Consider the following 12,732-nt stretch of genomic DNA (forward strand, 5'->3'; position numbering starts at 1 on the left):
CGGCTCTTCAGCAAAAGCCTCCCTGCAGGGCTTGGGCGGGGCGGGTCCCAGGGGATCAACAGGGCAGGGCTAGCAGTTATGGCTTCTCTGAGTCCTGCCCTCAGAGGTTGGCTTCTCAATGTCCCGGTAATCGCTGCAAGCCCCTCGGAGAGAAAGCTGCCCTAGGGTTCCGACCGATGCCAGACAGTCCCGCTTCTCCCGTATGAGTCTGGGTCCCTAGAGACTCGCCCGGAACTGGAGCTCAGAGCCTGAGACTCCCTCCCGATTGAAAACGACAACCGCGCCCTCAGCCGCCAGCCCACTCCGCATGCAACCTCCGCACCTTAGTATTTTACTTCCGCACTGCGCCTCCTCTGAGTCTCGGTATGGTTTTCTCTTTCCTTCTAGTTGTAGGATTTCCACTCTCAGCCAGCTCCTGTGGTTCTGGATGATGTTCGTTCCGTCTTTTAGTTGTATTTTTGAAGTGGTTGTTCGAGGCAGCAAACTCTGGTGTTTACCTATGCCGCCATCTTGGTTCTCTCTCCCTTTGCTTTTTTATAGAGTACAACATTTATAGCTTTGAACGTTTCTAAGATTTATAGAATTCTTACTGGTTTCATGCAGAGCAGCAACATCATATCTCAACCCCTGCTGCTGTTTACATCAGCAGCAATTAAAATTTGATTTCTTATCCCTCATTGCAGCCTCTCCAACTCCTCATTTTTCATTTTTGTAGAGCCTTAGGACTGATACAGCTGAGCATCATGATGTTAACATCTCCTCAGCCATCTGGCACAGGGGAAGAGGCACCTAAACAGATTGTTCAGAACAAAAATCACATATGAGCAAGATCAAAATACTGTGAAATCTAAAAAGCAAGTGAAGAGAATCTGAATGATACCAAAGGTGAATGCAGAACCCAACAAGGGTTTGAATGAAAAGCCTTCATTTTGCTGGGAAAAGATCTGCCTTTAGCTTTCTAGAAGAAATACTTAATAGTGGAATAATTCACATCTAACTAAACTTTTTCTAATTCCAGACAAGAGACTGTTAACTAAAGGAATCAGGAAAACACTGTAGCCTTCCCTGCCCCCCCCCCCCCCCCCCCCCCTTTCAGGTATTTTATATTCTTGATGTGTGAACCTGCTTTTAAAGAGATGCTTTGTTCATTCTTCTAGCTAAGAAAGCATGTTCCAGCCACTGCCACTGCTCATTTGTCTGGGTTGAAGTCTCATGGAGGTTTGTGTTGAGAGTAGTGGGCTCCCTATTTAAGAAAAGGCATATTATCTTGATTCCTAATGCTAGGAAATTTTCTGTATTGACTGTTGTCTATTTAGATTGTTCTTTAGTCAGTGAAATTATTTATAAGTATGATTATTCCTTTGTTCAATAGTCTTAACATTCTGAATTTGGTCTGCTTAGTGGCTACTGAAATTTTACTAATAGGGAAGCTAAAAGATGGTGATTTCAGCTTTTGATTTATTTATTTTTTCCTCCTTTGGTGATTTTTTTTTTCTGTGACTGGGTGAGAATGGTGAGTTCAACTAGAGACTATCAATAGACTGTCATGTATTGACTCATTAGGCTGAAATGAATGTAGTCAAGCTAACTTTACCCCAGTGCTTTGCAGCAGTTGTTCATTTAAAATCCAAAACAAGAACACTAATGTACTTGATTTTGTTATTGCTTGCTGTTGCTTCACCTTTCCTTCCCTATGTTGCTCTCATGCTTCCTAATGCCTGAGCAGACTGCATCATCAGAGCGCCGAGGAGAGTGGGAAATCCAGCCCAGCCGGCAGACCAATACCTCGTACCTGACGTCTCACTTGGCTGCAGACCGCCTTGGGGGATCAGTGCAGGTACTTACTGCCTTTATTGCCTTTCCCTGGCCTTCCCAGCTTGACTGGTAGAATGTTGGCTTGCTTCTGAAACTCAGGTTCCTTTATAATGGAAACTTACAGCAAGGTTGAGGGTGCTTGAATAGGTAACTGAATATCAGTGCACTGACTTTCTGCCTTTGTGGACTTTTAAGAGTCACTTGTTAAGATGATTGCTGGTTATTGTCATTGACTAAGGAACATCTATATGGTTTCTGATACTGATTTCTGCTTAAACTAGTTCTACAACTTTAATCCACTCATGAGAAACCATAAAAATAAGGTCAAGGTAGAAGTTGTTTAGTGTCAAGTTGATGAAGTGTAAAGACTTGAAATGCATAAAGTTAAGTATTTTGGGGGTAGAGGACTGCATATGTAGCTCATTCTATGATAATATGTGCCTTAGTGCCTAACCTGAGAATGTTAATTAGTCCAAGTCAGCTGTTTCTGAGTCAGTGCCCTCGCAGTTGGGCTATTTATTTTTCCTCCTGGAATACATGTGGTCTTGGAGAATTATTTCTGACTTCATTTGGACTGTTTTGAATCTCTATTCTCTCTAGTACTTAAGAAGTACTTGTATCTCTAACTTTTCTTATGTCACTGTATTAATAATCTTAACCAAATTGATTTTCTCATATTAAGTGACACCACCAATTGGGGCACACAAATAAACCCAGAGCTACCAAATAGAAATTCTTATAAAGGGGTAGATAAACCTTTTGCACATAGAAATGCATCTTGATAGGCTTGATTGTCTAGAATATGCTTTTACATGGAGTTGAGTCACTAAAGTTAGGACACAGGAAATTAGGAGATAGCTTTGGCCCTCTTAAATCCTCATAGAAACATTTAGGTTAAAATGATGGATTAAACACACAGATCTACTCTCACTTCTCCTGAAACACACTAACAGAATGATAAAGCAATTTTTAAAGGCATAAATTCATCTAAAAACGGAGAAAACAGAAGAGGAGGCAACAGCAACAAAATGTTAGAAACTGGAAAGCAGATGGGCAGTTATTAAATGGCTTAGGATTCTCAAGAAAACTGAATCCCGTGCCAGGAGAGGGGAAAGCTGAGAACCTATTTACACTGGGGAATCCCCAGAAGGCTCAGAAGTTGGCCTTATGTAAGGGGGAGGTGGATGTGGAGGGGCATGTGCTAAAATAATGAAGACTGGTTAAAAGTCAGTTTTAGAAGCCAGAGGTCCCTAGGTGCTCTTCTCCTCCCTCAGCAAAGACCAAACATGTATTCTTTTATGTTCTTCAAAGATTTATTCTTTAAAAAGGCAAATAAAGGGTCTCTGGATTAGGGGGTATGAGGCACATCTGGGGGCAGAATACCAGCCTGATAAAAAATGGAGAGTAAATGAATGTATGCATACTGACTGCCTGACTTCCCCTTTGAGTCCTTCAGAATGCTGAGAGCCAGGTGTATAGCTTCCAGGCAGGAGATTGAGTTGGCTCTGAGGAATCTGACCAGCCCAAAAGAAAATATCTGAGCATATTAACAAAATGGTTTCCCTACTGAAATGGCCCAGCCAAGTCATTCTGCAGTGAGATCCATATTTTAGAAGTCCCATCCCTGTACTCAAAGTGCCAGTTAACATTGCAATCTCCCACTTTTATATATGAGCAGACAATCAAGGATTATTCGACTTCTGAGGAAAGCCTTTAATGTGATATAGACCAAAGTAAACAACAGCAATATATATATATATATATACACACACACACACACACACACACATACACACACATATGTACCTTATTATTAATATCCTCAGAAACAGAAGATACTGCAACTGTGAAGCAAGGACAAGATGCTATGTTTAAAAGGAATATTCTCAGAGCAATAAAAAAAAAGAGCTCTTGGAAATTAAAAACATAATAAACAAAAAACTTATACTCAATAGTTTGGAAGATGAAGTTGTGAGGAAGTCTCCCAGAAAGTAGAGCAAAGAGACAGGTGAAAATAGTACAAAACAATAAAAGATTTAAAGAGAGTCCAGGAGGTCCAATTTCTATATAGTGGGAGTTCCAGAGTGAGTAAGAACAGAGAAAGTGGAGGGGAGGAAATCATTAACAAAATAATTTCCCAGAATTCATAGACTTGTTTCCAGATCAAAGGGGCCCACTGATTGCCCACCATAAATGGGTAACGGAACCATACCAAGGTACATCGTTGTGAAATTTCAGAACACCAAGGACAAAGAGAAAATCCTTCAAGCTTCCAGAAAGAGAAAACAGTCATATGCAGAGAAAGGATCAGGATTTAGTTTAGCTTCAAATTTCTGAATGGCAATACTGGAAACCAAAGAACGATGCCTTTAGAATTCTGAGGGAAAAATTATTTTCAACCTAGAATTCTGTACTCAGCCAAACTGTCAATCTGGTTGGAATATAGAATAAAGATGTTTGCAGAAATCTGTGGTCTCAAAAATTTTACTTCTCATGCACCCTTTTTTATAAAGCTACACAAGGATGTGTATTATGAAAATGAGTGAGTAGACCAAGAAAGAGGAATAAATATGTGGGATCCAGGAAACAAGAGATCTAACACAGACCTAGCTGGTTTGGCTCAGTGGATAGAGTGTTGGTCTGTGGACCAAAGGGTCCCAGGTTCAATTCTGGTCAAGGGCAGGTACCTCAGTTTCAGGTTCCTCCCCTGCCCGGGCCCTGGTCAGGGCATGTGCAGGAGGCAATCAGTCAATGTGTTCTCTCACATCAATATTTCTATCTTTCCCTCTCTCTTCCACTCTCTCTAAAATCAATGGAAAAATATCCTCAGGTGGGGATTAAAAAATAAATCTATATATATAAAAGGCTAATATGCGAAGTGTCTGCTCATCTGACCAGTCACTATGACACACACTGGGGGCAGATGCTCAACGCAGGAGCTGCTGTGATGCGCACTGGTCATTTACAGAGAAATGGCACTGCGGACCTGGCACCCACAAAGCAACACTCGGCTTCCCCCAAGTGGGACACAGTCCCCACCACCACCCCGGAGCGACAGCCCACCAAATAGCAGCCAACACTGTCGAGACCCCATGGCACAAATTGCGGCCCCCAGCCCAGCCCAGCCTGGAAATGGAGGCTGTGGGCACCGGCTAATGACGTCATGTACCAGTGCCCAACTGCCTCTCCCTAGCTACTAGCCTCCTTGGAGTCTCTTCAGCCCAGGAACACAACTTGCTTTATAGCCAGGTGGAAACATTTTACACTTTAACCAAATGTCTGTGAAGCGTTTTCCCATGCCTCATCTCATTTAATCCTCATGGAAGTCCTGGAGTAGGTAGATAGGAGACTCAGTGGAATCCTATTTTCTTCTCATTAGCCGGAAAATGGAGATTTAGAAAGCTTAGAAACTTGACCTGACTGAAAAGAAGTAAGAAATGGTGGACCTTGAAAATGACTTCAGGTTTTCTCACACAGAATATAGTCAAAACACTGCTGCAGTTAAATATTTTACCCTTTGCTCTCCCTGTGTGATCAATAATAATCTGCTTCATGTTGATATTTACTGCTGTGTTGCTGATAATTACCTGAAAGAGAAGTTGGGGTGCTTCACTGGGCTGGAAAAAGTTTAGCTAAATCAGAAAGCAGGTCTAATTAAGCAGGTTTATTCTATATATATAAAAGGCTACGTTGACTTGTGCATGTGTGATACATATAAAGCTCTCACTGGCGCCAATCGCACATGTGTGTTTTGATCTGTCATTGTCGCTCATGAATTTGGTTGACACTTCTATTATAGAGAAAGGGCGAATAGCGATATTAAAATAGTTCTTCTAATTAATTTCCTTTCAATGTGCACAAATTTGTGCACCGGGCCACTAGTAAATAAATAAAAATACTTGAGATGTGTATTTCACACTTAAGTCAACATTATAAAAAAATAAAAAGAGAGAGTGATCTAACACAGAAGAGAAGGGACTCACCAGTATAATGGTAAAGTCAGGAGGTCCCAGGATAGGATAGCCTGTCCCAGACAGAGGTGATCACAAGGCTTTGTGAGCAGTTTTACCAAAATGATGAATCAGCCCTAGCCGACATGGTTCAGTGGATAGAGCGTCAGCCTGTGGACTGAAGGGTCCCAGGTTCGATTCCGGCCAAGGACACATGCCTGGGTTGTGGGCTCGATCCTCAGTGGGGGGTGTGCAGGAGGCAGCCTATCAATGATTCTCTCTCATCATTGATGTTTCTATCTCTCCTCCCTTCCTCTCTGAAATCAATAAAGAAATATATTTTTTTTAAAAATGATGAATCAATTAGGATTCTAATATGTCAGAATATTTTGAAAGTAAGTGTTTAGATAAATGACAGTTTGGTTAGAATTAATAATTAACAACTAATGTATAAAATCTAAGTAAAAATAAAATTTAAAAGATAATTAACTTCAATTATATAGGAATACTTTATAGCACAGTTGCAAATAGCTTTTAATAGTCATAACGCAAACACCAACAATTGATCTAATCAAAATTATAGGATAAATTATAATGGGAGAATAGATGGATGGAAAAAGTGAATATAATGCCAAAAATTATTAATTAAAATGCATATTGTTCAGAGATATGTAGGTAAAAAACAAAAGAGTCAGCTATCAAGGAAGGGGGAAAGAGACAGCTGTTTTTCCTACTGATCCTTATAGAAATAGTTGATTCTTTACACAGTGTATTCATATAACTCTGATAAAAATAAAATAAAATGTAACTAAAAATATATATACATATATACATGATTTATCACATTTGCAAAAAAAGTTATTAGCCTAGCCTTCTGTTGTTGAAATGTGAATTACAACTATTTTGTAGAGTAATTTTATCAATTTTTATTAAAATCTTAAACATCTACACTTTGTGATCCACTTAATCCAATTTCAGATATATATCCCTCAGGAATGCATAGATACTAAAGATACATGTTCTAGAATCTAGATCATGGCTGTTAAAAAGAAATACGAGTCACTTTTGTAATTTAAAATTTCCTAGTAATCACATTAAAAAAGTGAAAAGAGCCCTAGCTCAGTGTTCGGCAAACTGGCCCCTTGAGTGTGGCTCTTCCACAAAATACCACCTGCGGGCGCACACGTACAGTGCAATTGAAACTTCGTGACCCATGCCATGGGGCCCAAGAGCCGCATGTGGCTCGCGAGCCGCGGTTTGCCGACCACTGCCCTAGCTGGTTTAGCTCAGTGGATAGAGCATCAGCCTGAGGACTGAAGGGTCCCGGATTCGATTCCAGTCAAGGGCACATGCCAGGGTTGCAGGCTCAATCCCCAGTAGGAGGCATGGAGGAGGCAGCCAATCAGTGATTCTTTCTCATCATTGATCTTTCTATCTCTTCTTCCTCCCTTCCTCTCTGAAATCAATAAAAATACATTTTTTTTAAAAAGTAAAAAGAAACATGTGAAACTAACTTTAATAATACATTTAATCCAGTATATCTAAAATGGTTCAACATGTAGTCAATATTAAAAATATTAGAAATATTTTACATTTTTAAAACTAAGTTTTTGAAATCTGGCATATAGTTTACTCTTACATCCAGATTAAGAACAAACATCTTAATTTGGACTAGCCACATTTTAAGTACTCAGTAGTCACATGTGGCTAGTAGCTACTGTATTAGACAGTGCAGCTCTAGAATGTTTATTGCTGACTTGTTTCTAATACCAGAAAATCATGCTTAGCCTAACCTTGATGACCTGCAGATACCATGACCTACCCAGTAGGGAGTGCAGAATTCTGAGAAGTTTGCTCTGATGAAGCACACGGACACTCCCATTCCAACTTATTTAATAGGCAGACCCCTATGGCCCCATCCTCCCAATATTTCCATAGCTGTTCCATATGTAGAGGCCCAAATTCAAGAAGACAGTATATTTTTCTCTTTCAAAAAGATGACTCTAAAGTTGTTTAAATTAAAACATATAGGAAATATCTATACATATCATATGTGGGACCAAGGAAGGGCCTGAGACTTAAGAATGACATTTAACATTTAATCATTATTTATTTGCTCAAATCTTTATAATTTTTAATTATTTACAATTCTTGTTAAGGTCAGTATTATAGATAGGTAAACTAAGTAGAGAATTGCCAAATAGGGTAGTTGTGAGAAATAGGATTGAAATGTTGATTATCAGTTAAAGCACTTCTTCCTTTGGTGCACAGCTCTGATTTTTTTTCACGTTAATATTTTGAAAAAATGGGACTAATAACTCAAATTTTTTAGACTCCCAAAAGAGATATTACCAATATTAAGGACTAAAGTTCAAAATAGTACTTCACCTTAGTCTCTTTCATAGATATTAATCCCATAGATATGAATTACTTTGTTCTTGTGTGATATAGGCAGAGAAATGTGGGATTAATTTTAATAATGATTACAGCAAAATAAATGTCAGTATTCCAGATACAGAAATAAAGTTTAGCCCAGCCTGGTGTGGCTCAGCGTTTGGGCATCGACCCAGGAATCATGAGGTCACTGCTTCAATTTCCAGGTCAGGGCACATGCCAGGTTGTGGGTTCAATCCCCAGTAGAGAGCATGCAAGATGTAGCTGGTGGATGATTCTTTCTCATCATTGACATTTCTCTCTCTCCCTCTCCTTTCCTCTCTGAAATCAATAAAAACATTTTTTTATGTTTGGCTCAGTGGATAGAGTATCAGCCTGCGAAGCAAAGGGTGCCAGGTTCAATTGCAGGGCACATACCTCAGTTGCAGGCTCCTCACCGGCCTGGGCCCTGGTCGTGGCGCATGCAAGAGGCAGCCAATTGATGTGTTTCTCTCACATCGATATTTTTCTCTGTCTTTCCCTCTCTCTTCCATTCTCTCTAAAAATCAATGGAAAAATATCCTCGGGTGAGGATTAAACAACAACAACAACAAAAAAACATTTTTTTTTTTAAAGAAATAGCTTACTTAAAAAATTCAATTGAAAAAATATAAAAATGATATTGTTTAAAGTACTAATTCATTATATTCAAAAGGTTATTTATAATTTTTCAAATTGTTTTTGCTCTATATCATTGTGCTTAGCTTAGTAATTATGAAGTTGATATGACCAATTTTATTGACATAGTCTAACAGAGTTAAAAAGCAAGGCTCACGGAGGATATTGTGGTAGAGCTAAGCCTGAATCCAGCTCTTCAGTCACCTACACTAGTGTTTTTTCCACTGCACATATAGGCAGCAGTTCAGTGGTTTAACAAACTGTAGCTCCATCTTGAAATAATTTTGTGGATGCTCTGAGGCCCAGATTGATTCCTAAAGGGCAATTAAGTTTAAGGCTAAACAACTGGTATTAAGGTTCCCATTTGTGCCTGATTCATTTGAGACCAGGTTCTCATTGATACAGACAACTGTCTAGTCTGTAAAGTGAGGATAACCTCTCCCTTTGATTGCCTGAGGACATTGCTTGTGGGCCTTCATAGCAAGGAGAAATTGGAGATTATGAGACATGTGAAACGCCATGAGCAAGCACCATGACCCAAAGTCACCAGGTAATTCACAGGGGTGGTGCTTATTCCCACTTTGTTCATGTTAGTAGAGGCCAAGACGTTTTACTTAACATCTTGTCTAGTTGCTGAGTTGTTCTTTAAGAAACTTACTATGATTCCTCCTTTAATCTTTGTGCTCACAGAATGAATTTACAGCACTATCATTAGTGTGCAGCCAAAATGTGCCCACACGAAGCAAATGTAGGCTGAGGAAATTAACGGAGCAACATTAGCTTGAGGAGCTGTGGTTCTCCAGTCTGTAAACCCTCTCTCCTCAACCTTTTGTTTTTGCTGGTTTTCCCCCAACTTTTTATTTTGAAATTTACAGAAAAGTTGCAGGGTGTAGAGGATGAAGTGAACTTGTTTATGTCCTTAACCTAGATTAACAAATGATTAAGATGTTGTCATATTTGCTTTAATTCTGTATGAGGGGTTGAAGGAGGCAGGGGGAGTGTTCACTAAACGATTTTAATGTAATCATTACATTTTATCTCAGAATATTTCAACCTACATCTCCTAAGAACAGAAACATTCTCTTGTGTAACCAATAACACCATTTTATAGCCAAAAAAATTAATAATAATTCCATAATATCTAATATATAGTACATGTCACATTTCCCCCAATTGTCCCCAAAATTAATTTTACTGTGTTTCAGATTTTATCAAGGTTTGTACATTGCATTTGGTTATTATGCTTCTTCAGTCTCTTTCAATTTCTTGGTCTCTGAATTCTTAATCTCTTTTAATCTGTAACAGTCATCTCTCTCTCTCTCTCTGTCTCTCTCTCTCTCTCTCTCTCTCTCTCTCTCTCTCTCTCTCTATATATATATATATTTTTTTTTTAAGACGTCTTTTTTGAAGAGCCCAGTCTTTTTGTCCTATAGAATGGTCCCACATTTTGGATTTGTCAGTTTGTTTCCATCATACTTAGATTCAGATAAAACTTTTTTTTTGCAAGAATACTACATAGATAATGTTATATAGTATTTATTATATCACTAGAGGCTCAGTGCACGGATTTGTGCACCGGTGGGGTCCCTCAGCCTGGCCTGTGGGGTTGAAACTGGCTCTCCAACATCCCCCAAGGGGTCCCGGATTGTGAGAGGGTGCAGACCAGGCCGAAGGACCCCATAGGTGTACAAATTTATGCACCAGGCCTCTAGTATGCATATGAGATCTTTGGTTAATCTCTTCCCACCCTCCCCCCTTCCCTCTTCCCTCTGAGATGCATCACCTCTTCCATGTTTCCATGCCTGTGGTTTCTGCTCCTGCGTTGAGCATCTGCCCCCTGGTGGTCAGTGCACATCATAGCTACTGGTTGGATGGTTGAACATCCGCAGGTTGCTTAGGCTTTTATATATATAGAATATATACATGTCAGGAGATAAATAATATCGATGGTTCCATTAAGCAGAGATGCTAAATTGGATCCGTAGCAGAAATGTGGGGTCTCCCTTGGGTAAGTCTAAATTTAATGTTGTAGGTTTCTTTAACCATACAACATTGTTTAATTTTTTAAAAGCATGTATTATTAATGACAATAAATATTATTGATTTAGTCATAATGGTGGGCATAGACTACTAATAAGTACTATTTACCTTGTCTGCTCTTTTTTCTTTGAATAAATACCCTAAAGACTCCAACCTCCCACCTTCCTCTTTATGACTATGTAGGAAATTTTTACGAATTAATTGCTGATAAGGACCCCAGAGGTAGAGGTAGATAAGAATAAACATTTATAAAGGGAGAATAACAGTAATACGAATATTTATTGAGCCATTGCTATGTACCATGGCACTGGGCTAAGCACTTTCTGTGGATTGTCTACACAGTAACCCAATTAGGTAAGCAGCATTGTTTCCCCATTTTACAGATTAGGAAGCTCAGGCACAGAAAGATTGAGGATCTTGCCCCAGGACCCACAGCAAGTAAGTGATGGAGCTAGGGTTCAAACCCAGGGCTGACTAAATCTAGAGCCCATTACTGTGCTATGCTGCCTCCATTATTGTGCACCAGGTATTATATCAGACACTGTCTTATACATTTTCTTGTATAATTCTCACATCAAACTGTAAGAAACAGTCTCAAGTAAATGAAGTTACTTACCCAAAGGCATATGATATCCGAACCGTTTATTCTATTTTGTGGTTCTCTCCCATATTTCAGCCAAGATCTTTAACAACAGAGTGGTTTGTGCAGCGGGGTCCCTTTTTCCACTCCCCAGCACCCACATAAGCAGGAATCATGTGTTGGAAATGAAACCAGGTGACAGAAGCAACTGCACAAGCAAGAGAAGCCTGATCGGGTCCACATTAACCAGATGACAGGAGAGCCTTCAGTTACAATTCGGGGACCATCAGTGAGACCTGGGATGACACTGAACCTGAAATAAAGGTGGTTGAAATAAGACTGGTCTTCCAGGGGAACGTTTCCTTATCGTCTGCCCTCTCACCAGAGAGGACGTGGCAATCTTGTTATTTGAGTAACTTCAAACTGATGGTCAAAGCCATGAAGAAATTTTTGAAGGAAAGTGTGATTGCTTATAGTTTCTGATGCCCACTATTAATCTCCTTTGTAGAATTTTTTAACATCATCACTGAATCTATATATAATTATAGCATAATAAATTAAGAGGAGTAAAATTAAAGAGAGTAATATGACCTATTGCATAGGATTTTTGTAGGGATTAAATTCACACACACACACACACACACACACACACACACACACAATCTAGTAGCGTCCTTGACACAGAGTAGGCATTCAGTATGGAAGTTATCATTATATGTTTACATCATTGAATTTTGTGTCCTCACATGATAAAATCTGGGAACCTTTCCTAACTTAGGACAGTTGGCCCTCAACCTAGGAAAACAAACATTCCAGACACTGCCTGACTAGTACCTAAGCAAGAGACCAGATCTCCCTTAGTGACCCTCTCTGGCACTGGCAGGAGGCTCCTATTGTCATGGTGTCTGTCACACTCTGTCTTTCTGTTTCAGGTGGTTAGCTCAACCAATGGAGAGCTGAATGTCGATGACCCCACAGGAGCCCACTCCAATGCACCAATCACAGCTCACCCTGAGGTGGAAGTAGTGGAGGAAGCTAAGTATGTTCATCTTTCAAGGGGGCTCTTGAGTCATAGATTGAAAAATCTTTTACCTGTCTCTTCCTTTCTGTGTGCTGCTCATCTCAGACTGAATTCCTCATGCTTGTGTCCATAGCTTTTTTCTTTTGACCATTTTATTTTTGCATGGTATTGTAAGGCTGCTGCTGCTGCCCTTCTTTAGTTGTGATTTCCGGAAGACAGTCATATTTCTCTAGTCCACATGAGGCAAAAGACATAGTGAACTAAAAGAATCATGA

At 39.6% G+C, this 12,732-nt stretch overlaps 1 protein-coding gene across 6 annotated transcripts in view; it reads left to right on the forward strand.

Annotated features, from left to right (window-relative positions):
* CSNK1G1 (casein kinase 1, gamma 1) overlaps positions 1–12,732 on the forward strand; it is a 151,073-nt gene that overhangs the window by 124,294 nt on the left and 14,047 nt on the right. For 3 of the 6 annotated variants that reach the window (XM_005861063.2, XM_005861065.2, XM_014535461.1), the window contains 2 exons: positions 1,727–1,837; positions 12,369–12,475. In XM_005861063.2, the coding sequence (XP_005861125.1) occupies positions 1,727–1,837; positions 12,369–12,475 (218 nt within the window). Of the gene's footprint in view, positions 1–1,726; positions 1,838–11,532; positions 11,761–12,368; positions 12,476–12,732 lie in introns of those variants that run through there. The other 3 variants (XM_014535462.1, XM_014535463.1, XR_001361075.1) reach the window with 2 other exon arrangements.

This window comes from Myotis brandtii, unplaced genomic scaffold, assembly GCF_000412655.1.
Source record: "Myotis brandtii unplaced genomic scaffold, ASM41265v1 scaffold144, whole genome shotgun sequence".
Lineage (NCBI taxonomy): Eukaryota > Metazoa > Chordata > Mammalia > Chiroptera > Vespertilionidae > Myotis > Myotis brandtii.